This window comes from Borostomias antarcticus, assembly GCF_949987555.1.
Source record: "Borostomias antarcticus genome assembly, chromosome: 18".
Lineage (NCBI taxonomy): Eukaryota > Metazoa > Chordata > Actinopteri > Stomiiformes > Stomiidae > Borostomias > Borostomias antarcticus.
The window spans coordinates 7976760-8004492 of NC_140251.1; the positions used below are offsets into that span (position 1 = coordinate 7976760).

The 27733-nt window shown below is 44.5% G+C and overlaps 3 protein-coding genes across 12 annotated transcripts; 1 reads left to right on the forward strand and 2 right to left on the reverse strand.

Moving 5' to 3' along the window:
* Positions 1-4165: 4165 nt before the first annotated feature.
* Positions 4166-4956, forward strand: nrg4 (neuregulin 4; the record flags this gene model as incomplete). Its single annotated transcript, XM_084452531.1, has 3 exons — positions 4166-4172; positions 4507-4600; positions 4800-4956. 3 exons carry the CDS (start codon positions 4166-4168, stop codon positions 4954-4956), a joined length of 258 nt encoding a protein of 85 aa, XP_084308657.1.
* A 2789-nt stretch (positions 4957-7745) lies between these two features.
* lactb (lactamase, beta) lies at positions 7746-11898 on the reverse strand. Its single transcript, XM_084453044.1, has 7 exons — positions 11452-11898; positions 11214-11280; positions 10864-11054; positions 10391-10703; positions 9657-9822; positions 9352-9490; positions 7746-9008 (listed from the first exon to the last, which is right to left on the reverse strand). Exons 1-7 carry the CDS (start codon positions 11827-11829, stop codon positions 8637-8639), a joined length of 1626 nt encoding a protein of 541 aa, XP_084309170.1. The 5' UTR covers positions 11830-11898; the 3' UTR covers positions 7746-8636.
* Positions 11899-14412: 2514 nt separating this feature from the next.
* On the reverse strand, positions 14413-26541 carry tpm1 (tropomyosin 1 (alpha); the record flags this gene model as incomplete). Of its 10 annotated transcripts, none has more annotated exons than XM_084453047.1 (10): positions 14413-15457; positions 19537-19606; positions 19742-19804; positions 20006-20081; positions 21117-21187; positions 21592-21709; positions 22291-22424; positions 25544-25669; positions 25815-25940; positions 26410-26541. In XM_084453047.1, 10 exons carry the CDS (start codon positions 26521-26523, stop codon positions 15375-15377), a joined length of 981 nt encoding a protein of 326 aa, XP_084309173.1. The 10 variants fall into 10 exon arrangements, with proteins under 10 accessions (XP_084309173.1, XP_084309176.1, XP_084309177.1 ...); XM_084453049.1 differs by lacking the exon at positions 14413-15457 and adding an exon at positions 18657-18739; XM_084453050.1 differs by lacking the exon at positions 25544-25669.
* Positions 26542-27733: the final 1192 nt, after the last annotated feature.

A 27733-nucleotide genomic window follows, 5' to 3' on the forward strand; every position in this document is an offset into this window, starting at 1 on the left:
TGCTTTATAATCACATCACCCTACAGGCAGGTATACTGTACTGCTTTATAATCACATCACACCCTACAGGCAGGTAGACTGCTTTCATAATCACATCACCCTACAGGCAGGTATACTGCTTTATAATCACATCACACCCAGCTGAGTTCTCCATCACAACACCTGCTTGTGCTCACACTCGGGACCTTCCTGAAGTGTTGACCAGTTTAGAAAATCGACATCAGGATGAGCGGTTAAAATTAGCGAGATTAAACACACATCAGACATCAGGCATACAGTATACTGTACAGTAATTTCTTGACATTTCTTAAATTTTACTCACTGGGGGTTGCTCATGTCGCTGTCTTGTTGGGAATGAGCATCCAAACTATATGACCATGAATGTGACTGTTGATTGGCCACAGTAGAGACTCAGCTCATACCACACCTATGGAGAAAAGTCAGAAAATAATCAAGTTATACTGTACATAGATTTTCCATTGCACTAAGGGCTCAAAACATCACACGATTTGCATAATAAAGTAGTGAACTAGATGGTAGTGCTATAGGATAGACAGGGAGCCATGGAAGGGTCTGTTTGGGCACCTCATTCAGTCAGCATCAAGCCACATGAGGAAATACCAGTGATGGGGGAAAGGTGAATTCACACCTAATCTGAGTTTTGAACGGGGGTATGGATGGCTTCTCAACGTTGCACCTGTAGGCTTAACTAAACCTTAGTGTGGTACTGGCTTAACTAAGCCTAATTGTGGTATTGGCTTAACTAAACCTCATTGTGGTACTGGCTTAACTAAACCTCATTGTGGTACTAGGGCGGCTGTAGCTCAGTTGGTAGAGCGGGTCGTTCAGTGATCGAAGGGTCAGTGGTTCGAATCCCAGCTCCAACTGTCCACATGTCGAAGTGTCCTTGAGCAAGACACCTAACTCCAAATTGCTCCCAATGAGCAGGTTAGCACCTTGCATGGCAGCTACTACCATTGGTGTGTGAATGTGTGTGTGAATGGGTGAATGAGAGGCCATTGTAAAGCGTTTTGAGTGCCGCTAAGGTGGAAAAGCGCTATATAAGTGTAGTCCATTTACCATTTACTGGCTTAACTATACCTCATTGTGGTACTGGCTTAACTCAACCTCATTGTGGAACCCCGTAGAGGTAGTTTACCTCTGGCTTTAATCGTTTAGGCGCAGCACAGCCGGACCAAAAACAGTTCTATAGACACTGAAGCGATGATGTCAGTGGTCAGACTAGCCTACAGTAGGACAGCAGAACAATATACAGTAGTACAGCACAGCAGATTAAAAGCCACTCAAAATAAGTCCATTCAGGTCAATCAGACGCTAAGGTTAGATATTGCATTACTGCAATGCCCAACATACACAAATGTGTGGCCATAACACTGACTGCATTGAAGTTGCATTTTGCAGTAATTTCCCTTAAAGCATTCAGTCCAAGCTAATGAAATTGAGAAGTCATTGGTCGGTCTCACAACAACAACAAAAAAGGCAAAATAGATCTCAGAGACAAATTCCCAAAGAGGAGGTGAGATAGCCTCTTGGCTTATGTGGAGTATCAAGAACTACAGAAGAACAGACCGTATTACCAGCATCCCAGATGTTGCCAAATCCTTTCAACCACGACCTGCTTCATTCACAACACAAGTGCTTTCCTTTCGTATGATGATTTACAATTACTTTATTTGAAAGAAGGATAGATAGATCTTAGGACATACAGTGCAGCGCGGCAACCATTTCTTTTATTCTAGGCTACATCCTCTTTCATATCCTTACTCATAACATCTCTGCGTCCCTCCTCCACCGAGTCTATCCGGGATTCACAAATAGGATCCATCCTTAAGTACATCTAGCCTACTTAACAGGCTACAGTATCAGCCTGGCTGAACTATTGTCGACGTGAACATGGTCTTGAAGGCTATCTCTTCCATATGTTAGTAATCATTGGCTATGTTGCAAATCACGTGTAAATATTTAATTTGCTATAGGTTTGCCTTTGCTTTGCAGGCAAACGCTTTGCGAATATAGGAATAGAATAATCTCAGCGTCAAGTCAACAATTTTAAAGGATGAAAGAATTGGAAGTCAAAAGTAGGCGGCGGGAAGTGTCAAATTGAGTGATCATTCGGCTTCTGCGTTCAACCTACCTTTTAGTCGCTCTACATTGTTGAAAGTGTGGTCGTGACTCCTCTGCCCTCGTAATGATGATGGTAATACTAGGCTATATCCCTCGCCAATGATCACTGTCATCGAAGCTCAGTTCTTCTTGCTGTGCGATTCTCTCCAGGTTTGCATTGGCCACGCGCCCGTATCGCTGCTTGGAATACAGGGCACAACCAAAGACCCCAGTTCCTGCTGCAAGCACCATCATTCACGGAGATGCTACTAGGTGTCTACGACTATGCTATAACGTCCGGAGAACAGCATCTCTGAAACGGGAGGAGGGCATAACGCGGTCGCGCCTGCTCACAGGGCTTCCCTCACAATCACGCCTGGGACTCCATGTGCCCGACAACAGGTTCAGGACCGGGAGCTGTCCAGGTGCTGGAACCGAGATCCCATTACCTACAGATGCGCAGACAGAAATCGACCATGAAATGAGCTGTCAAACCGCTATGAATCAAAATGCGTGATAGATGTTTCGGTGTCAAGTCTCTAAGAAGCCGCAGACGTCTTCTTTAAGCCACAGCACAGCAGTGTCGTAGCCTAGTTGAAACACTCCGACCGATTCCTTCACCTCTGGAGCTTCCGTGTTCCTCGCGATAGTATCGTGCAAGGACGTTGTAGGCCACCCAGCCTCCGAGAAAGTCTACAAGAATATCCGAAACATCTGTTCCCGAGATTAGAGAGATTATGAAATAATTAGTTCAAAGTTTTCATAAACCTCTGAGAATATAAAATAGTGGCGGTGGTAATAGGCCTATTCATTTTTTGTATCCAGAGTCAAATTACATGACTGATGTGGGAAATAATAGGCCTGTAGCCCTATGCAGTTTTATAATACCTTTTATGATCAACCACACTGAAGAAATCGTTTTGGAATCAAATGTTTTTATTTTTTTGTTATTATTACATGGACTAAAATATTATAGACTATAGAATAATAAATAAAATGTTCCCCCTTTGATATAACCGAGTTCATTAAATGCAAACTAACCATGGCTATTAGCCTAGCAGCCTGAATGAGGGGAAATTAGCGTGAGTTATTACACAGGTCTAAGGCAGGTAGGGCCTATGTAACTTTATTGAAAGCAGCAGACTGTAGTGAAGGTGCTAACGGATCTCAGTGGGTCCCATAAGTAGCAATAATGCAGGCTATGTCTTGTGGAAGTGGTATGACATGTTATAATAAGAAGAAGCAGGTTCCCACGATTCCATTCATACCTGCGGCATTAACTCTAAAGCCTTTTTCACATTCCACGGCTTCCAGTGTCTCACACCAAGCACAGAGCTTGTCTACGAGCTTGTCTACGCACAGCATGACATCACGCAGACAGCAGGTGATCTCCAGACCCACCTGCGGATGGACGGAGTGATTGGAACGTATTATTAAAGCCCTCAGAAATGCTAGCCAGCTAATATTGGCCGCTAGCCGAGGTGAACAAGGAAACCGCTTGATATTTTTGTTGGAAACTAATTGAAAATCTATTTGAGCATATCCACATTCCACCAAACGGAGTTACCATCAATGGAGAGAATCCTGACAATGTAACATATAATTTATAATGTAGACAAACAGCAATCACAACATTTTTGAGGGCTATAGAACACGCCCACGTGTGTCTTTAAAGAGCCGCTCTCAGAGTTATTTCAGGCACTCGTGACTCGCCTTGGGAACCTGCACTTCTACAGGATTCGTACACTGATAGACAGAATAACAAACCTGGTTTATTTTGTGGCTGCGTGGTAAGATCTTGATGTGCTTGAAGTACATGCAACTAGCCTATACACACACGTTAACCTTGCTATGGTGTTAGGGAAAAACACATATTTGTCAGTATTTCAGGCATTTCCTGCATTTTGTAGGCTACTGTACTAGTCTCCCTGAGTGAGATACCTGTATCACTTTGGCGAAAACATAATGTTTCTCATTCCCAGGTGGTGATCTAAAGCTGGCATTTTAAAGGATTAAAACAAGATAAACAAACGTTGTAATGATGGCAGGTAAAATAGTTAAATTCTCTGTTTGGAATGAAGAAGCTGCTGATTACTGTTGGTGACATCTGTCATCGGGATAGGGATCTGTGCTTATTCATTAAATCTGATCAATGACTTCAATTCTGAAATTGGTTAATGTTCGTAATATTCAAGTATATCTAACATAAAAAAACATTTCATAATGAGAAAAAAACATTCTGCCAAGAAATGTTGGTATTGTAAAAAAAGTCAGGTCTGTTGACTATCCACAAAGAGTGAATGTTCCTAATGAATCCCTGTTAATAATGTTCCATATTAATATGAATAATATTCACATAATGTCTCTGTTCTGTCTTGGTAGACCATGGAGACCCATGTGATGACTTGGAGGCTACCTACTGTATGAATGGAGGGACGTGCTATAAAATCCTCTCCATGGACACACTCTCTTGCATGTGAGTTACTCTCATGTGTACCACATCACTACTGTATGTCTCCAGAATCTCTATGATCTGTGTCTAAGTCATGAGTGGAATGTGCGAGGTGAGGCCTGTGTGTTGCGGGCACCTGGAGCTCTAGTAAAGTACAGTATGTCTGTTTATTCATGTCTACTCCAGTACAACAGGCCTATGTGTGTTTATTCGTATGTTTCAGCTGCAGTGACAGCTACAAAGGTAGCCGGTGTGAGCAGTTCCAAATGTTCAGCAGTACGGGCGACGTGATCGAGCCAGGGCTGGTCACCGCCGTGGTCATCATCGTCCTCCTCGTCCTGGTCGTGCTGGGGGTCGTGATCTACTACACATGCAAGTGAGTCACCCAGGCCGATTCACCATTCACAAGTAATGTTAACCAAATGACATTTCTGGTTTGAAACGTACTGTTTTACGGGCTGCTACACTCGCTGTGTTTGTTTCACAAACGTCTTTCTAATTTCTTCCCACATTAGGAAGCTGAGAACCAAACCAAAGAACCAGCCGAGCACTGAATACTGGAGAGTGCAGCCCAGAGTGTGACACCATATCCCTCACATACACTGGACCAGATGCAATAGCCGAACGGTCAATGAACACTAGTGGGAATGTTTAGGTCTGGATGCTGCTGAAGATGTCGCTATGAAGGACCTGGAGGACAGAGGAGACCACAAGTTCTCTCACTCAGCCAGTGGATCACTCACTGGCCACCAGAATAGAATAGAAAGTTTATTTGCCATGTGTAACAAGTACAGGTACATTGGAATTCTTGCCATTGCTTGCGTCCTTACAGTGTCAGCACTGATCGGTTCCTCATTCCAGTCCTAGGTAGGTCAGGGAGCGGAAGGCCAACTGGGGTTTGTGGGGGGTGTCAGCGAGGATAGGAGAGTGGTCCGTCTGAACAATCGGAATGGGGGGTTAACTGTCCAGGCAGAGGGGTGGTAGAGGCGGGGGGGGGGGGTGGGGTCTGTCCTAGGTATGTCTTCAGTGTCAGTCTACTGCTGCTGTTGGCTGTTGGGCCTGCGGGACACGTCAGCAAAAAAGCCTTTGTGGAACCTTTCCTTCGCGGTCCTGATGCTCAGCCATCTTCCGTCTCTCTGGACAGATGGTGCAAACAGGTGGTAGCTGGGGTGGTTGGTGTCTTTTCTGATAGAGATGGCCTACCGGTGGCCTCGATGGCTGGGAGCTCCACACCAATGATCTCCACCAGCCTCTGGATGGCATTCCTGTCGTGATAAATTATGTGGAGGCCAGATCCCCCCTCACATAGACACACTGCGCACTCTCTGGACTGAATTGTACTTTGCTACAGTACTTTATAGTCTTGGGTATTTTGCCAGATACAGAACACATGCTTAGATGAGGGGGTGGGTGGAATGCATTGACACCTGATGCCTTCGCTAAAAAGAATGTCATGGTTGTGTAATATTTACCTAATTTAAAGACAGAGTTAGTCACATTTCATTCAGGCTTGCAATATTTTGTTTACACAGCACAGTGGGGCCTGAGGTTACAATACTATTTTAGATAAGATGGAGAAATTAAAAACTGATAAGCAGAGCTTTAATGGGCATAGGTTGATCATACAGTATGAAGAATATAATTTCCATTGTATTAGTCAATGAATGTAGAAACACTAACAGTTGTACATAATGTACTTTACATTATCTAAGTGACGGTGTGAAGGAGGGTAATTACTGTAGGAGTTTGGTCTTTTCACCAACACCATGATCAGTGTGCAGCACCATCACACCAGCATACAGGCACTTTAACCTTCGACCTTGTAAATTAACATTTGCATCTGGTCCTTGTGCATACATGTATGTTACAATTCTTACTCTACTGTAATGTCCATATCAAATAATCAAATAAACGTAACTAACCATCAGATGGTGCTATGGTCTCGCTGGTTATCTTTATACAAACCAATGTGCAGGGCATGTGATTTATTATCCAGCAGAAACGGACCTCCTCTAATCTGCTCCTGAAGAGTTAATAAAAGGTTGCTTGTTCCTTAAGATGAGGGAATGTTGCTTAAACAATTGAAACTGAATCTGTTACCAGAATGAACAAACTAATGTCAGTGGTCTCTACAAAAAAAAACTGTACACTGATGCCGTCTAGTGGCAATTATACCAAACTAGTCGATGGCTGCCATTAAACCAGGCCAGGTCCAGCCTGGCTTATGTGTGTGGCTGGCTTGTTTCTGTTCAGGACTGGTAGGATGGAAGCGTCATGCCACTGAAAAAGCTGTGAATTGAAATGACATGAAATAATGTTTAAGATAAGATAATTAAGATAAGTCTTGTTGCCTGGACACATCAGTTCCAATGCTTCCAATGCTAATCCAGCACAATAAGAGCAGGATAGCCAGTTAGCTCATGAGCTTACAACAACTAGCAGCAGCTTCCATAACATTAATGGTAGTGGTCAGTGGCTAAAGCAGTTACACACACTGATGATTCCTGTAACGTTAGCAATTTTCTACCATTGGTTCAACTTTTTCTGGACAAAGGTAAGGGTAGATAACACAAGGCTACCTACAGCGGACCTACAGCGGGTCCTCGATGGACGAGCTGGCGGACCTCTGGCCGAATCCCCTGGCGGGTTCCTGGCCATTTGCACATCGAATGGCAAGCAGACCTCTGGCGGATTATTAGCGTCAGGGACAGCGGTCCGCTAGTAATCCGAAATACTCCCGCTATTGCTCCACCACCATTCCACCGGTAGTTTATTGTCTATATCCCAGGCCCTTTGGCCCTAGGCTTATGGATTTCTATTGCTAAATTAACTTACTCTGAACATTTTTTGGGTAACCCTTCCTTTCATAGTCCCCCAATTACTAAACTGGTAAATACATGCAAAGTATAGCCTAATATATAGTGGGTAATTACTGAGACACCTATACTGTATGTATAATTTAAAAACAGGAGTATTTCAAATGTTCAATTACTGCACATAAATTCAATAACTGACATAGCACCAGCAGGTAACCACATTTTTACATAGCTTCTATAACATCCAGTGACAAACACAAATGACAAATCACAATGCTCATATTTATTAAAATGCTTTGAATTATATTAATTATAACTGGATCCACTCAGGAATCTGGGAGTGGGACTGAGAACAGGAGGAGAAAATAAAACACAGAGAAACATAACAGTAAGCACAAGTGTAGTATATCAATGGGACTTTTAATTGGTCACCTAGTTTCTGCAATCAGTTTGACACAGTTAATTCATCTGCAAAACAGACTGTACATTTCCTTAAAAATAAAAAAATAATGTTTTATTCTCATGGGATCTCTCCCGTCTGTCTGAAAAAAGGGGGCAGAAAGGAGAGGAAGAAATGGCTAAAGTTAAAAATCAAACAGGCTCGTGCTCTACCGAGAATCAAACCCATGATCTTCCGCATGGGAGTCGGGCACTTTATCCACTACACTACTGAGGAACTTGAAAGTGTGCGATGTCATAGTGTTTTTGTTCCTATAGAATCTCTCCCATACTTCCAAAAAAGGGGGAAAGGAGGGAGGGAGATGGATGGAAAGGCCAAAAGTAAATGTAGAAATAGACCCACAGGCTAGCAGAGGGTGTGTATATTGTTTTCCCAAAGCTTCCCCACCTGGGCTTGAACCCCTAACGTCCGCATGGGAGTCAGACACTTTATCCACTACACTACCAAGGAACTTGAACATGTGCAATGTCATAGTGTATTTATTTTGGTGTGCTGGGACCACTGCTTATTGTGGTGGCAACAAATGCTATACCGACAAATGCTATCTTTGGTGCGCTGGCTTACAGCCATGCACAAAAGAATGACCCATGACATGACATCAACAATAACCATGTAATTCATCACACAACAATGTATAATACTGTATTTCTTATACGATAGACTAGGCAGACAAGTATAAAATCTGTATCAAAATACAACTAAAGAAGCTTGATAAATCATTTGCTAAAATTTGTCAGTGCACCACTGACAACTTGGCAGTGGATGTAAACATGTAGTAAATGTATCATAAGCCTCTGGCTTTGTCGAACTCATGGGCGATCTTTAGTGCTGTGCTGTTGAGTCCTACGGACTGCATGTTAGTGATGATGGTGACCACAACCCCCTGAGGCAAGGCTGTCCCGCTCACGGCCTCACTGGGCAGGACGAGCAGGACGCTGCTGGCCCCCACAGCGCCTCCTGTGTGCGAGACGTAGTGCCTGCGACTCCTGCACTGCCCGTACTTCTGCAGCTTCTCCACCACCAACCAGCCCTGGGCGTACAGTCCGTCCTTATCCCAGCTGGCCTCTGTCTTGTCCACGGGGGCCCACAGCGTCTGGGCTGTCTGGGGCTGCAGGAAGCCAGGCAGGAGGCCCGCGGCATCCTTCAGCTGGCCCACCTGGAAGTAGAGATCAGAGGAACAGTATGAACATTTCACATCAGGATTATAGTGACCAAAATGATCACGGTTATCTTATTGCGGTATTATAAAATGTGTTATAAAAAGTTTTATATTAAAACCACAAATAAAATTAGCAGCACTATGCACTTTTTGTTTGCATAAACATTTAAATAATGCATCTTGGAGACTGTCACTAACTTTGGTTGATGCTGGACAGTATTTACAGTGAGTTGTTCAGAGCAAGGAAATCAAACACGGTTTTAATGATAATTTTATCACAATGAATTTAATCGTATTTTATTGTGGTTTATCATTATGCCAGTTATCATTACATCCCCACCTGGGAGCTGTAGAGCAAAGCGTTCCCGAACAAGAGCAGGTCGCCGACGGTGGAGAGGAAGCCGCCTCCGGCCCACTTGTAGGAGTTGTCTACGTACGGGCAGTTCAAGATGCGTCCTTTCTTACTGAAATGATAAAACCTTGAAACAGGGAAAAGAACTGTCAAAACGCTGATCGCACATAACGATAGCCCTGCTCTGATAATATTTCACATGAAGCGACTAGCTATGGAGCAATGCGACGCTTGTCATCGTAACAGTGATGAGTTGCTCTGGAGTGAAGCGGCTGTTCCTGGCGGCTAATCACCTCGAGCGGTTGTAGATGATCGGGTCGTTCTTGTCCGGCACCGTGTTGAGCATGCCCAGTTCCCTGAACATTTTCATCATGTGATCCAGGAAGCGCTGGCCGGCGGCTCGCTCCACCACAGCGCTGAGGAGGCTGAAGGCGTGCGTTGAGTACAGGAAGGTGGTGCCTGAGGAGAACAAGCACAACTGAACACACAACCTCTACAACTGACTCTGTACTACTGTACACCCCAACGCTTGAACCAACACCACAAAACACTTGAACAATGGAACAACTTGCCTATACGATTGACAATAACAATTGACTCTTGCCTATAAAATAGACAGCTCCAACAACTGACTCTGGCCTACTATATTCAAGTCCTGTATACTTGAATGTTATTTAATTGCATTGCCTACATCATGGACACAGACACAGTCATCCATGATCAGATGGGATAAGTAGATGAGGATGATACTGACAGACTATGGATAGTAAATTGCCAGTTTGGGAACCTTTAAATGTCTAGCTGAGTACCTAGGACTGGAATGAGTAACTGATTAGTACTGATAAGATACTGTAAGGACAAGCGATGACAAGAATTCAAATGTAGCTGTACCTGTACTTGTTACACATGGAAAATAAACTTTCTATTCTCTTCTATATTCCCACTTTAATAAAAGGTAATTTATAGCCATTGGTCCCTCTGTTACATGAGTGAGCAGATACCCAGATGTTCTGAGGGCATACCTTACCAGGTTTGAAAATGAGAGGGTCGTCCTTGAACAGGTCCAAGGCGTGGATAACACTGTCAAAGCCGTCTTTGAGGTAGTACTCCTCCTGCTCAAACTCCCTCTTCTTCTGGGCCTGTCTGGTATCCTTGCCCTTTGTACTGCCCTCTGTCTTGGTCTTCTCTTTGCTTTCACTCGAGTTATTATTCTCGTCTTTGCCTGGTGGCTTCAGAAGCTGCGCAGCTTTCTCCCGGTCCTCCCGGACTTTCTTGGCGTCCTTCTCGTAGTGTCGAATGCCACTCAAGTGAGACAGAATCATCCGCGGGGTGATGGTGACCTGCGCAACAGGACGCAGGATGATACCAAGAGACACCACGACAACTACAGCGCAGGACGGGACAACACATTACGAAGTGAAAAGTCATTGAAGTTCTGTCATGGTTGACAAGAGTTTACATTAAGTCATTTCCCCCCTCTAAGTACTGTTGCCTACTCACATCTTCTCCCTCAAACTGTTTTTGGGGGAACTCTGGAACGTATGTCTGGACTGGAGCATCCAGGTCTAGCTTCCCCTCCTCCCACAGGCGCACAACCGCGGCCGTGGTGAGGGATTTACTGATGCTGGCGACGCGCAGCACGGTCGCTGGGCCACACGGCACTCGGTTCTCCAAGTCAGCATAGCCAAGCCCTTAACATGGTCAAGACTTCAGTTGGGGATGTCAGGTATTACAGTATATCGATCTATAGCCTTGATACAGTATGCTTCTTGAGGACTCTGAGTAGGCTAACATACGAGGCCAGCACAGTAAAAATTAAATTCAGCTTTTGAGGCAGTCTCGGTACCAACCTTCACACCAGACCTGAGTGCCGTCCACGGACACACCGACAACCAGGCCTGGGGCTCCAATCTCATCCTGTCAGCAGTGGAGAGAGAAAGAAATAACCTTTATAAACTGAAATAGATTCACAGAAGATGAGGGGAGAACAGGGAAGCATAAACGTGAGATTCATATGAGTATACTAGCCTACAATAGAGACAAAAAGGCATATTAAAACGCTAAATCTCGAGATACCTGCTGGCCTACCTTTATCCGCTGAACAAGGTCCCGACTAATTTCAATCACTGCTCGATATCTCTCAGCATTCCTCCCGGTGTCCTGATTTACTCCATCACACGAGCTTTCACTCTTGTCGATATGGTGCTTAACCCCTAAAACCAAGATTATCCCCGTGGAGATTCCCAAAATCCAAAATCTGGATTTATAAGATTTGAAAACTTGGTATGAAGGTCCAACGAAATGTCTCTGCTGCTGTTGTTGTTGTTGTTGTTGAAAGATGTATTTTGACAATCGCGTGTTGAACTGAGCTCGCGGGGTCAACAGAGTCGAGTAGCGGCTCGCGCTCAGCGGGATGGTGTTTCTACACTTGGCGCAACAACGTGGCAAACACAGTAACCGAAACATTGCAGTAAATGTAATGGTTTTCGCTACTGACCTTTTGATGTTCGTTGTTGGGCAGAGTGTGTTTGTAGCAGAACGGAGCCATTTGGCTACTTCCTGTCTGCTGCTAGACAGACAAAGTTAATCAATCCCCGATTCGGCTACAACTGTGTTTCAGACAGTCCTTGAAGTTGCACTTCATTCTTACCTTATTCATTATAATAGAGCGACCACTGTTGAACTGTTTATTTAGTGACAAGAGGCATATGCCTAATCATCAGACAGTCTTTTTCCCCACTTAATAAATGTGTCTCTCTGAATTGTGCCCTGCCCTTATCTGGCCCTTAACTTTCAGCACCTCTGAAGGTTTACATTTCCAGACTGCAGGAACTCAGCCAAAACCTAGATACCTTTTAACTCCACCTCTAATCTTGACCTTGATGTCTTACGCGATCTGCTTTGATAGGCTATTTATGTTTTAGCGACAAACCCGGAACTGCTACAGTAGATTGCATTATGCGTATGTTCATAGATGTAAATATTTAAAGATGAAGCCCCATTTCAACGGATGGAAGAATTATCTGATCTTAGACTTGTAAATTCTCTTCAATATGATCTACATGACGAGTAGCCTACGCTCTGAAACTTTTTTTGTGCGTGGCTGTAAGCCAGCCAGTGACGTCATTTCAGCAAAAGGCAAGGTATGGTAGAGTAGGGATGGTGGTGAAAGGGGGGTGTCCCCCCTTGAAAAAAAAGTAGAATCAATTGTGCAATAGTCAATTTTGGTGCCACAACTGCACTGATGTCCCGCTTGCTCTTGCTGTGCTCTCTCAGTTGACTCTGCATATTCTTCCAGCAGGAAAACCCCTTGTCAATAAAGATTCTCTGTCCAAGCCTGTCCCCCTGGGATGTTGACACCCCTCAAAAGTGTCTGCATGCAAAACAAAATACACTGTGTATTTTTTTTTTTTTTTTCACCGAGTATTCAATCCAATCATATGCTTTGTATAGCTGGGTATTGAATCTTCTCCCATTCCTCATGGGAAACTGACATAAAGGTTGCACCGGAGAGGTGTTTTTGGAAGTACTAATGTCCATGCCTTCATTGCAACACTGAACTGGACTGGTCTCACCACGGTCACTGGTACTGTCACTGCTGTTGCTAATGCACTTGCTGTCATCTGTTTGAGCAGGTGGACCTGATTCAGTCTGCTTAGAAACAAATTATCAACACAAAACATTACAGATTTAGCTACTCAAATCTATAAAGTAGCCTATTATGGATTACTGAATGCTGAACTGCACTGCAACAATCACTAAACCATTGTATGTAAGACCTCACCTGCGTCCCCGTATCACCTGTCTCTGGTGCCCTTTGACTAAAAAATGTCCTGATGTCCACGTTCCTTTTCTTCCCTGCTGGCAGCATGTTTGAGTTAAGTCCCCTAGTAGCCTAAAGGTGAGACGATTGACAATATCAAAACATGCTTGCGCAAACACATATCTTAGGTTAGCCTACTCACACAAGTTAGTGGGGGGGTCATTGATAGAAATGATTGAGAATAGAGGCGACATGGTTGACATAGACCTATGTAAATTAGTGATTGATTACCCATTAACGTTAGTCAGCTAGCTCGATTCGCGCGTGACGTTAAGTCCGGTTTTTCACTTAAATAACACGTGTTCTTAGTGACAGACACAACATGACATGGACTTGTTCATGTTACATTTGAATTTGAATCAACCCACCTGATTTAATGAGAATGACAGACGAACACTAACGTGGATTTGTAGTTATGTTTGGTGAGGTCGGACTGACTGAGACAAGGCAGCATAAATTATCAGAACACTGGGTCACCCCAGCGGAGACCCCATGGGGTGGGTCGTCCTTGTTCCAGAGGTAAGATATGAATCTCTTCATTAGATTTTTGTTTTTTTTGTTTGCCTGTCAGTTATTGGTCTTATACTGTAGTTTGTTGTCCTAGTGGGGGGTAGCCTACGGAAGGGGTAGGTAGAGCGAGGGTTTACAGGATGCTGGGGGCCATTGGGGGACCGGGCTTGTAGACCTGGGTGTGGGTCCATGGTAAATGGACTGCACTTATATATCTCTTTTATCCAGAGTGCTTAATTATGGCCTCATTCACCCATCCACACACCACTGGCGGCCAGCTGCCATGCAGGTGCTAGCCTGCTCATTGGGAGCAATTAGGGGTTCAGTGTCTTTCCCAAGGACACTTCGATATGTAGACAGGAGGAGCCAGGATTTGAACCGCTAATATTTTACCCCAAGTACTGGCCCTTATCCTACTGATACTCCTTTCTGGCGACCCCTATGAATTTGGTTATTTAATGAAGATCACTGTGTTTTTCTTAAAGCAGTGTGTGGATGCGTGGTGTGTTTGGTTAACCTCCGACATGGGACCACACCCGGTTCCACGCTTTATTACAATAGTTACAACAACTATGCAATCAGTAAAGATGTTGAGCTCAATACATGTGATAAGTTCCCTTTAAATTAAACAGATTTTCGAGTTCACCTACACATACCGAAAAGGCATTAATAAAAATAGGCCACCAGTTAGAAAATCTCAAACTGTGCCGTTTTATTTATAATCATAATTTTATACATTTCAGATATAATAAACACTTAATACATCTATATTTAATAAACAAACAAAACAAATAAGGAACAACCAAATATGACTGAAATCATACTTGAGACAAGATGAAGACATTTCGAACCATGGTTTCCCCAAAAGAAAACAAAGAGAATAATGCATTAGCAAGATCATGTTGCCATACATTTTGTATGAGTTTCAGGCTCAAAAGAAAAATAAATAGACTTTGGGCGTGTCAGATCCCTTTCTAGCCAGGATTTCATACTGGCACCAAACAAGACTGTTTTGGCCTTCACAACAGGTAATCATAGATGGATTTCCTAAAAGTGTCCTCTAACTTCTTGACAACACAGTAGCACCAGTATACATGTAGACAGACATATCCAATGTACACTTACACTTCTGGGGAAAATTCATTAAGAACTTAAGTACAGATGGTCTTAAAAACTTCACGTTACACTCTCACGATGAAATTCATGATGCGAGACTCAGTTAAGTGCAACACTTCTCCACTTTGTCTTTGGATGGAAATGTAGGGTGGAAATGTTTGAATGTGTGGCATGAGCATAATCAGGATGGAACGGGGAAGTACCAGATCATTACCTTCAGTCTCTCAGACAAAGAAAAGAACCCCAACTTATGTAACAAATGGCACAAGCCATTTAACCTGATAACTTGTCAATAACAAAAAACTCAATGATTACAAAATGCTGACAGCATTACAAGTATACATCAGCTGGCAAAAAATAAGAGTGTTTCTCATTTAGGGCTTTGTTAAGGAAACTTTCCCTTAGTTCAGCTCTGTCATTGAGTCCCACTGGAAGCAGGCCGGTGCATAAGGAAAAGCGTCTGGCTGTTTGGTCTACACCGTGGGCATGGAATGGGAGGAGGTTTATGGCAAGCAAGGTGCAAGTACATAAAAGCCAAAACTGTCGTGGGGAAACCAGGCTTTCACATATTATTCAGTTCCATTAGAGTCTGGTCCAACATCTGGTGCATATCGAGGTTCTCTTCTTTAGCCTGAGCCAGTTTCTCTGTTAGAAACCAAATAAAAACGATTAAAACCCACATAAACCAGCCTGGCACAAAGCATGCAACAGAAAGCCTGATTCTTTAGTATAAAATATGTCTACAACAGAGCCATTGGCAAACTCTAGTCTGTCATTAGTCAAGACCACATCAACTGGCTAACAAGCATAAATCTAGATCTCTAGTTCAGAGAAAACCATGCACTCTCACTTCTGTCATTTGTGGTAACCATGCAGGTAATACCTGGGATACCCATGACATGCTGTACAATGTGAAACTGACAAAGCTGCATACCCGAATAGAGTATCGTTTTTGTACTATTTAAAAGATTACTGCATGGTGTATCATGGGCTAAAATACTATTTGAAATTATTTCGCGGCACTTATCTGTGCTTGATTGTTCATGTCTAATCTGTGCTTGATTGTTCTTGTCTAGCACATCGGGACCAATGGGGATATTCACGAAATTGCCTTGCTCTGCCCACCTGACACAATCTAGGCAGACTCGAGTAAAGATTAAAGTAATTGAAAGGATTTAAAATGGTATGATCATGCCAGGTCGAGTGTTCAGTAGAGGTAATCCCTGATTCACTGTCTAATCTGGATAGTCTGTGACCCCAAAATAGTAACACTAATCACCATACATACACAACACAGACCCAAGTATTTCAAACATGGGATTAGATGTCAACAATGTACATTTTATAAAATTAGTAGGTGAAATTATCACACTATGCTTAGTCCTCATGTAAGACCACTACGTTCGTTAGAGAGAAGTTTTTTTTTTCTCAAGTTGCTGGTAGAGGCGATCTTTGCAGTCAGAGAGCAGGTAGTGAAGAGAAATAAAGACAGAAAAAACAGGAAATCAGAGGCACAAGTGTGGTGATGCAGAACTTCTTAAAAGGTTAATAAAATAGCTGAAAAGCCATACTCTCTGGTAGAGGCCTTAAACTGAATGAAAGGTGTTCGGCATTCTGTCTACCATGTAGTCTTGGTTGAGTACTTTAAACCCATGAAGGTCATGATGAAATGGTCTCCAATACATTTAAGCAACTTTATTACATCCCCTGAACACTGGGAAATGGAAAACAAATGATCCATATAGTTGCAAATCTATATTTATTTCATTAATCAAATTATATTTCAAATCATACAAAGACCTCCTTCTCATCATTTGCATCTCAGTTGAGTCAACAATCATACTTATGCTTCCATTTAATCTCCATTTTCCAACACTCAGATGAGATCAAAACTCGTACATACCATTTACCTCTCTTAAGACTCATTAGTCTACCTGCAGCTGCCCTATCAAACTAACATCTGCCCCGCTGCTTACCAGATCTGCTGCAATACTTTAAAATTCTGGGAAATCTCAAATAAAAGTGCACTTAAAGAGCACAGCACTCCAGAGAACACTTAATGGGTTCAGTATGGCAAATTATACAAATGAAAAATGAACTTGAAGCTTAAAATGATGAAGAAAAAACAAGGTGATTTTAAATCTGGGCTTCCTGGTTTTATTAGAGCCGCACGAAAGAAACAGAAATGAAAAAGAAAATGACAGAAAGGACAGAATGAAGAGAGCTTACATGGAAGGAAGGAAGTTTATTTTTACACAACGCAGAAAGATTCAACGGTTCTGTACAACGGATGGGATACACAACGCCGACACGAGGGTGAAACAGGAGGATTGGAGGAGAGAGGACGGAGAGGGGGAGGGGAGCGGAGAGAAGCCTGGAGAGAGCAGACAGATGCCGCTCGGCCGGCGGGAGGCGTCTTTGATGAGGTGTAAACAATTTATCTGTGCGGAAGAGAAGAGGGACAGTGAACCAGGGGGCTACTGGGAGGCCTGTGGGAGAGCTAAGAGGAGAACAACACACCAGCAGCCACGGCACGCTGGATGGCCAGCTACACTAGTGCTCTGTTAGGGAGGGACAGGCAACCACGTCAAACACACACCAAAGACTGGACCAAACCTCTGATCAGGTGAAGACCTTTCTGAGGACTCAAACCTCTGATCACATGAAGACCTTTCTGAGGACTCAAACCTCTGATCACATGAAGACCTTTCTGAGGACTCAAACCTCTGATCACATGAAGATCTTTCTGAGGACTCAAACCTCTGATCACATGAAGATCTTTCTGAGGACTCAAACCTCTGATCACGTGAAGACCTTTCTGAGGACTCAAACCTCTGATCACGTGAAGACCTTTCTGAGGAGTCACGAGGACGGAACAGCACGTGGTGCTGCTCGTACAACTCTGAGACTTAAGTTTGACTTCTTCCGCAGGGCCAGAGAGGCATTGGGGCAAAACCCACAGAGAAGCCGGCCTCCCAAGCTCAGCCAGACTGAACTGTCACTGGACGGTGACAGTTCACCCTCAACTGGGATTATGACAGAGCAAAACAAGTCTTCCTGAAGCGCCAGGCCTTTCGAAGAAGCACCAGGGGTTTCTTCTGTAGTGAAGTAGGCCATGTTAGTAGTAAGTGAGAGTTAGCTTCTGAGGTCCAGAGGAGAAAATCAGCAGACTGATCTACACGCCGGCACTCATCTGAATTCACTTCATAATGAGATGCATCCTACTGTATGTACTGTACAATCTACTGCATCGTTAGTTTCTCCTCACATGCTTAGTCTGAGGGTTGGCAAAATATCACAATGAATATTTTGAAATTAAGAGCACTTCAATTTTCCATTTGGAAATCACACAAGTCAATAATTACTTTTTTCTTGATGTAAAAAAAAGTAATACAACAGTTTACAAATAGCTTTGGAAAATCCACATTTGTAAACAGAGAACCTCCATCTCAGTGACGTGTTCTGATCATACATAGCAAGACTTCAGGTTCACATACTGTACTGCTAAAGTCCTAACTAACACTATAGTAAAGGGATAGTCTTCATAACCCCACCGCGAGAGTGCTGGCATAGTACAGACTAGTACTACAGACGGTCCTTAGTAAGTACAAACGAAGCGGTAAGTAAGTGAACCTTCTGTCTCGCATGAACTGAACCGGCAGATGATAGAAGAGCCGTGGCAGGTCTAGGTACAGAGACAAGGCAGGTCTAGCTACAGAGACAAGGCCGGTCTAGTTACAGAGGAACATGGGAGTGATAAAGGAAGGGAGAGGGGCCGGAATGCCGGGAGAAGGTGAGGTGGGGGGAGGGGACAGCGGCACATGCAGGCACAGCAGACGAAGAATTACATGGAAGTCATGTCGTTGAGGGCGTGGTCCAGCTCCTCGCTGATGGCCTTGTACTTCAGTTTCTGGGCATACAACTCATCTATTGGGACCAAGAGCCCAGGGCACAGGTGGGGGGGAGGGGAGGGGGGTATGGAGGGTAGAGGAGGGTGTGGAGGGTAAGATGGTTGGGGGGGAGGGGTAGGGGCAAGGCGGAGTGTCCGGGACAGCAGCGGGTCAGTCCCCAGAGAGAGGCGGGAAGGAGAAGAGATAGAATGGAAAGAGAGAAAAAAAAAACATTACACCAGAAACAGGAAAGAGCAGAAATGTGATTTGTGCCACGACAAACTCCTCAGTAATACCAGGAAATACTGAACAGTAAAGTATCCAGGCCCTTGACCGTCCTCACTGCCACACGGCCGTTCCTCCAGCCCTCATAATTACTGTGACAGATATCCTGTCACCTGCAGATGAACGATTTACAACCTAGCAGTAGAACGGCGACACCTCCCTCGCCATGCGTAAACACTATTCTCATTCCCTAAAATCAATGTTGCGGGCAAAACATGTCAATACCCCAGCTAAACGGGTTCAACACTGGCGTGCGCCGAATCGCCAGTCAATTTCACTCCAAAGCTATTCAAAACTACGCTGACTCCCAACATCAGGGGGCGGCTGTTTAAACATTGTTTCACCAGGAAATAAAGAGAGGATAGGTCATGATAGAAAATGAGGGGGAGCAGAATAGATTTTTGAAGTATGGAAAAGACTATAATTTTATTGTTACTAGTTGAACCAAGCAGAGAGCACTCACCCTATGGCCAGGAATCAGACTAACTGAAGCTACAGCGAAACACAGACTAAAGTACAGTGGAGAAATAGATGTGGAGAAAACCATACCTTCCAGATCATCAATGGTCTTCTCAAGCTTGGCTACTGATCTCTCAGCGAACTCAGCACGAGTCTCAGCCTGGGGTAGAGAGACAGAGAGACCGCCGGGGTAAGAGGAGGAAGCCAGACTGACGCGTGATTATACAGCACCTGCTGCCGTTAGAACAGCCCGGCCTGCTGCCAGGGTCCCCAGATAAAGCCTCGTGAAACTTGCCTCCTTCAGCTTGTCTGTCAGGACCTTGATCTCCTCCTCGTACTTGTCCTCCTTCTGAGAGTACTGTGGACCAAACGCAGAGACAGGAAGCAGTCAGGCGCCTACCCCCACGCGATAAAAAAAACAAAACTAACACAAGTTCTGACATGGCGTTGAATGGCGACGGTGGTCTGTCTGAGGCTAACGTGGACGTGGTTGTGCGCGGTTCTTCAGTCTAGACCGTGGCTGCGCGGGAGCTGAGTCTGGACGCTCACGGTCACCTACCTTCTCAGCCTGGGCCTCCAGAGACTTCAGGGTGTTGGTCACGGTTTTCAACTCTTCCTCAAGCTCAGCGCATTTGCTGATGTTTTAGAGGAGGTGCAGGAGGGGGGGGGCGGGGGGAAGGGCACCAAAGTGGGGGATTGGCGACAGAGAGGCCGGGGAGGAGGATGGAACAGCGGGGTGGAAGAGCAAGAGAGGAGAGAAGAAACAAAAACAAAATCAATAAGAACGAGAGGATTGTGGAGGAAGGGAGCCCAACGCGCCCCAACAGAGCAGGAACGTGACGCAGAGGTGAAGTCTAAAAAGACACATTTGTAAATGATGGATGCCATGTAGCATGCAGATTGCATGAGGTTTCAAATGTTGTGTTTTGTTAAGTGAGAGATTTCGTTCGTGCACAGTTCCTGCCAGGTTAGAGGTGTGTGAAGGATTCTGGGATATCCCAGGTGTGAGAGAGCACATAGATGAAAAAAAGAAGAAGAAGAAGGAGAAGAAGAAGAAGAAGAAGGAGAAGAAGAAGAAGAAAGAGGTAGACAAGCAGACCATGCAGGCAGGAGAAGCTTCATTCAGCAGAATGAATGAATGAATGAATGAATGAATGAATGAATGAATGAATGAATGAATGAATGAATGAATGAATGAATGAATGAATGAATGAATGAATGAATGAATGAATGAATGAATGAATGAATGAATGAATGAAGAAAGCCTGTAAGAGAATACCTGACTAAGTATGTTAGTCTGTAGTACCTTTGCATCGGAAGCTTTTAGTGATTTAAAGCTTTGTTCCAAAACTCTTAGCTCATCCTCAGCTCTTCGAATCCGTCTGTTAGTGGGCGTGGCCATTCAAAACAGGGAACACATGCAAATTATGAGCACATGCAGTAAGAATAGAAAGCCAACGCTTTCAAACTGAGATATGCGCTGTGCTTTTCAAGGCTGATGTTGTTAACAGTTGAAGGTGTTGAGTACTGTGTACAGTCCGTGCAGGTTAGGGAGGTGTGGTCTGGTGTTGAGTACTGTGTACAGTGCGTGCAGGTTAGGGAGGTGTGGTCTGGTGTTGAGTACTGTGTACAGTGCGTGCAGGTTGGGGAGGCATGGTGAAAGGACTCACCCTTCTGAGAGCTCAGCGCGCTCCTCTGTACGCTCCAGTTCACTCTCAACGATGACCAGCTTACGGGCGACCTTTAGACGCAGCACACAAAAGTGTTAATGCAAATGGACACACACACACACACACACACACACACTGTGTACAGTTTGGTGTATGTTAGGAAGAAGACAAATAACCACTATTTAAACAGTAGGCGGAATGAGTCACTTGTGTATGTGTGTGTGTGGTACTGTTATGTGAGAGCGTGTGTGTGTGTGTGTGTTATATGAGGACCTGTGTGTGTGTGTGTGTGTGTGTGTGTGGTGCTGTGTTATGCGAGAGCCTGTGTGTGTGTGTGTGTGTGTGTGTGTGGTGCTGTGTTATTGGAGGGCCTGTGTGTGTGTGTGTGTGTGTGGTGCTGTGTTATTGGAGGGACTGGTCTGTTTGTCTACAGGGGGGTGGTGCGGCCGGGCTGTAGAGCAGCTGACACACTCGCCTCCTCGTATTTGCGGTCAGCCTCCTCAGCGATGTGCTTGGCCTCCTTCAGCTGGATCTCCTGCAGCTCCATCTTCTCCTCGTCCTTCATGGCCCTGTTCTCAATGACCTTCATGCCTCTGTGGGGGGGGGGGGAGGGGCAGACAGTCAGAAGTCATTAGGAGTCCCGAGTCCCTTGCTCTCGCAGCGTCATATTAAGCGTCATGTTAGGCGCTGAACGCTGGCCTACGCGTCTCTAACGCGCCCTCTCAGGGTCAGGGCTAAGACAAGACAACTTGACGGCTCTTTAGCAGCAGAGGTGATACAATATGGCCGACACCGTGTGTGCTGCGGCCATCGTCACAGTGATACTGAAGATACTGGGTTCTGCTGCACAGGGGAGCCGTTTAAACACCAAACAAACCGGAATGGAAACAGTCACATGGCCCTGTCTATTTAAAATACATCCTCGTCTGCGCGCTGGGGCAACTCGGTCAGAGGTGGTCGATAAAGAAATTAACCTTACACTCAAGCTCTCGATGCTGGCTGATTTAATCAAACAGACATTTCGGCCGAGCGGCCTTTGTAAAGGTCTTGAGTGAGTGACACCATCAGTCTGAAAGCTGCTCCTCGCCAAGGAATGCAGTAGAACTCCGGGGGTTCTATGGGGGAACCCCATTGGCGTTCTGCAGTCCTACGTCCACCCCGGTACGCCACCCACCTCTCGCTCTCGTCAGCCGCCTTCTCGGCCTCCTCCAGCTTGGTCAGGGCGGTGGCCAGACGCTCCTGGGCACGGTCCAGCTCCTCCTCCACCAGCTGGATACGTCTGTTCAGGGAAGCGACATCGCTCTCGGCCTGCGGGGGGAGGGACACAGGGACCCGTCAGGAGGAGCTCAAGGGGAGGACTTCTCGTTTGAGAAGGACACATCGGATGTACGCATAGGACATGGAGGAGAGCTCCGCGATACGACACACAGGCACATGCAATTGCGTACACGGTTACGCCATCTAATGTACTGTAAACGCACGCTGTATCAACGTAAAGAACGCTGGTGGTTTGTCCCTCTCTGAGGTTTTTGTGACACCTGTGGGGGAGTGAAGCGAGCCACACACACACTGTATAATGACAGTAATTCCCCAGGCTGAGGGGAGGGGGGGGGGGGGGGGGGGGGGCAGAAAACCTAGCCTCATTACTAGATCCCAGAGAAAACACTATCAAGGAGCTGGCTACAGTCATGGACAACTACGCTACCAGAGGTCACGCGTGCACACAACTCTGCAGTAATTAGGTAATGAAATTAGAAAAAATAAACATTTTAAGGTAAAAGCAATGGATACACTACTTTATTCTGTATGGCTCTGAAAATCGTTCAGGAAGCCAGGCTATAGTACTGCGCTTCATAGTACATATAGTACAGGCTGGAGTACTGTATGTCATAGTACATATAGTACTTTCATAAGGTTTACTGCATGTTATTAACTTGCTCTGTGCCTTGCGTCCCTAGTAACTCACTCAGAACACTGCAGGTGAACAAAGACCTTCAAGTATGCTGAGCAGGGCAAAGTGCAGATCAGGCTGTGAATGGAGAGGAGATACTGGCAGGTGAAATGGAGATAAAGTTATCAGTTCTGGTGGTTTCAACACCACCCAAAAACACTTATGCTCAAAAATAAACTACCCAGTTATAGCAATGCCTCGACATGCATGACACCAGTTCCTGTTTCTATGACTGCTGCTGTGTAGCTACCACGAGAACTAGGTTGCAACAGTCTTTGTCCTTATAAGGGAAACTAAATTTACGACTTAAGCTGCCAGAGAGGGAGAGAGAGAGAGAGAGAGAGAGAGAGAGAGAGAGAGAGAGAGAGAAAGGAAAGAAAGAGCACACACTTGAATGCACTTGGTGCTTTGCAAAGCCTGTGTGGTCAATACTGCTTCTAGGTGTGAACTGTGGTTGTTTGAAGTTTGAACCTCGTGCTGTCCTATTGGCCGGCATACACTTTTGTATAAATATGCTATATGCTTTAAGACCAGCATAAAGAAACAATGTAGCATAGGTCTCAAAAAAGACCATGCAAAGCACGATACTATGATATCCTCACTTTAGGTCATGAGTTAATGTCATTAACTTTGATTAACTTAGCCTAAAGTAAGGATAACATAAGCGCATGGATAGTATTATCTTCAATTGGCAATCAAAAACGTCTCAATTCTCAAAACTAGACCGCTGTAGCTTCTGTTTGTGTAGGCTGTCAATAATCACGTCTCAAGCTCATTCTCTCTGTAGGAGAAGGAGTCTGTAGTGCGCATTGCGCAGCGAACACGAAGAAGGTAAAACAGCTAGAAAATACCAAAGCGGGATGTGGAATAAAGTCCGCTATGAGCACTGAGGACGCATGGTGCTCATCTACCAGAGATTAGATCTACCATGTATAAGTCTAACAAGACAAACCAGCACAATATGCATTTGATAACTGATTACCTAAATGAAGGGAGAACACAATTGAATCTATTTGTAACATGCTTACTGATTCTCGGGCTTTCCTCTCTAAGCCCAACTCTCTCTGTAGTCGCTCAACTCTCTCTTCAGCACTGCCTGCCTGTTCATGCAAAGATTTGATTTTTCTTTTGACTGACTCCACCGATGTATATCCCGCCATAATATCTCTTTACAAAGACCAGGGGTTTAGACCGGTCATGAACGTAGCGACGCCGTGGAATGTTTGAGAGACGGACCTGCTTCTCTGAACGCACTAAAGCACTACACCGGAAACGATGCTTTCATAGCCAAGCCCTGTTCTAAAATGTTCAAAGATTAACAAAAGACATGTAGCCTACTGATACATGGATTGATGTTCTGGTGGTTTCGTTTATGCAAACGGATGGTCGATAAAAAGTTGGCATATTTAGTGCTTTATTGATGGACGCCTGGTTATTAGCATGAGAGTTCCTCTGCTGTCTTGATGTAGGCAACAGCACCCTCTGCTGGTCCAATTTAGACAGTACAAATTACAGAAATGATTTCCGAAGGAATATTATTAGACATAAAGGCTCCTTCAAAAACAGTAAAATAAAATATGTGGTTATTCCCACAACGAATTAAATGTTTGGTTAAAGTTGAAGATGGACCCGGGTTCTTCATATAAAGTCACGACTCTTTCAACAAAGACTGAAGATGAAAAAGAGGAAGTGTATTTCTAGCATTTCTATCTATATAACATTAGGCTAAAGTGGACAGATCAGCTAAAATGCGTTTATGCGTGTTATCTCTCATGAATATCACTGATAGTCTACAAACACATTCCTCTCAAGTGTTTCGTTTGATGGGGTCCATTAGGCCTGCAATCTGACATTTTTATGGGAAACTGATTTATCCTGTTACAAGAAACGGGGCACAGCCCAAGAAGTGAGCTGTAACTTGACCATATAAAGCAGTGGACTATATTTAACCAGAGCCTAGCTCTGCGCTCTCAGACTACACATTAAGCAAGTTCAGTTTCCACTCATGAATGCCCCTTCATAAGGACTCGTGTGAATAAGCTAATTGTCTTCCTCTCACACTCAATTATTGATGAGATTCTATATCAATAAGGGGTCAATAGATCAATCAATCCAGCAGTTTTTCAATGGAGAATCCATAAACTAGACTACTTTTGCGTTCTTTGCGTTGATTAATGTGCATTGTGATCCGTGACAAGTGGCAAACACAAACAAAATATATAAAACGACAGTTCATGATCAATGTTAATGATAATGATTGGTCTTCCATTTTGGTCTAGGATAGGCTATTTGATGGCCAGGTGTGCCACACCTTAATGATGAGAGAGGCAGCCTGTCATCTTAGGGTAGGCAGTTCAACCCATGGAGAGGCCTACTGTCATTTTATATATTCACATTAACACCTGGAAAACAGTAGGAATGTGGGGAAGCGGTTTTGTGCAGGAAAGGTGCAAGTTGTGCCCTTTTTTTTACTTACGTCGGCGGCTTTCTTCTCAGCCAACTCAAGTTTCTCCTGGGCATCCTTAAGAGCCTCGGAGTACTTGTCCAACTCATCCTCAGTTCCCTTCAGCTTCTTCTGCAGAGCTACCAAGTCATCCTCGAGCTGAGGTGTGTTTGTGTGGCCAGTTTCAGAGGTGAGCAGCGGGAAACAGCAGTGCGTGAAGGAGAGCGCAGGGACAGACAGGGAAAGAGAGACAGAGAGAAAGAAGAGAGAAGTTAGGGAATATCATGCAAGTCGCACAGAATACCTTCGTGGCCACCTCTTCAGCGCTCAGCAGTTTCTCCTCAGCAGTTTGGAACTCCTCAGCCACTTTATCTCGCTCGTCTTCGGTAATACGCAATTTCTTTTCCAACTCTCTTATGTCATCCTCTAACTACACATGCATATAAATGACATCTGATTAAGTTTATCACAACGTCAAAAACAATTAATAAACCATTTGCAATTAATCCATAGCTTATGAAATGTATAGGCCTACATGCATTTTATCAGCAGGCCTAGCCAATAGCCTACAAGTAAACATGGTTATCTGTTAATTATTTCACATTAATTTATGCGAATGGATACAGCCTATAATATTCACACAATTTATATTTACGTCACCAATTAGGCTATCCAATCAGCTGAGATGAAGAATTATAGAGTATTCCAAAAATCAAGGAAAATATTGTTACTCTACAAATTCACTTTTAACGCTCCTTATTTGGAATGATCCGTAAGAGTAATAAATCCATTGACGAGATGATCCATTTATTCGCTGTTGAGGCAGCGGCATACAGAGCAGCTGACACAGTATGCGCCTTTTCTACGGGTCATTGGGATTTTCCGTATAAAATGCCGACCTGTTTGCTCCTGTCCTCCGCTGCCTTCTTGTCTCCCTCGGCCTGCTCAGCTCTGTCCAAGGCGTTCTCCTTGTCGAGCTTGAGCATCTGCATCTTCTTCTTGATGGCGTCCATGGCTGCTTATAGTTTGTTTGGCTGCACCAAATGCTCCAAGAGAAACCAGAGAGGAGAGGCTAAGAGCGTCTGTGCCGAACTGAACGCTAAGCTGGAGTGCGAGCTCTTCCTGACTGTGCCCTGTCAAATATGTACTTTCGCGGGGGGGCGACTGGATTCCTTCGGACATCCAATACTTTTTTGGGGACGGTAAGTGGGGGTGCCTTCCGCGTGCCCTGTCTTTTTTTATGGGTCTGCTCTGCGATTCGCTGCTCTCAGACATTTGACCATTGATATGACTATATATGGGATCTGATGTGCAAGAGAGCGGCTCCCTCCAGACGCCTTCCTATTTGTACGGTTTTAAAGGGAATGGGAAAGACGAAGACGAAGTCCCCAGAAGATGATGAGGGACGGGGAGAGAGGTGAAGGCTACCTGATGGCTAGCCTACACTATTAGCACCACGTTAAGTGTTTTATTTGCAATATAACCTGTTTACAAACATGCTACTAGTAGCCTAAGTAGGTCAAAGCATCCAGGGCTTCCATTCAGAGTCCATTGATCTCCTCCAGATATTAATAGGAGTTGGGTATGCATTTTAGATACAGTATGAGTCATCAAATACAATTTGATGTATTTACAGTGACTAATCTCTGTTTTTTTCTTTCACCAGGGTGGCAGACTTTAGACATCTGGACCAGTGCTCACTATGAGGCCATCTACGTTGGCGTTCTTTAGCTTATTTGTGTCTAGGGAGGTGTTGCATCAGGCTAGGTGAAGTGTACAGTGTTAGAAGAGATACTCTTGGTGAGAGATTGAAGTTAGTCAACCCCCCTGAGGCATTGTTCACAATCTCAGAGGCGCGAGATAAGGGAACGCATGCCTGATTATATATCAAGCCTCCTCTCTGCAAACTCTTTAAGTCATCAGTCGTCTGGCAATGGCCAGGCTGCCTCCACTGAGATGCCCAGCGTGTGTGTGTGTGTGGGGCGGTATTTTAACAGCCCTTCCCTCAGCTACAGCGGATCCTAACGGAACAACTGTTGCGCTTGAGCTGAGGGAATTGGCACCGCTGTCCAAACGTCTCAAGACAGCCGTACATCTGAGTATACCCAGTATCACCAAATAAAGTGCATTACATTATGGGAAAAATAACTACATAAGATATTACATTACAGTCATATATATATATATATGATTAATGATGATGTGTTTCAATTTTCAAAGCTG

What these genes read in the sequence shown, in the direction of transcription:
- lactb (XM_084453044.1), bottom strand. Translation starts at nt 11,829, where the DNA reads ATGTTTCGGTTACTGTGTTTGCCACGTTGTTGCGCCAAGTGTAGAAAC. An exon ending in CCCTCTCATTTTCAAACCTG is followed by an intron (nt 9,823 to 10,390) that starts GTAAGGTATGCC and finishes TGTTCTCCTCAG; the next exon opens with GCACCACCTTCCTGTACTCA. An exon ending in CTTTGCTCTACAGCTCCCAG is followed by an intron (nt 9,009 to 9,351) that starts GTGGGGATGTAA and finishes CTCTACTTCCAG; the next exon opens with GTGGGCCAGCTGAAGGATGC.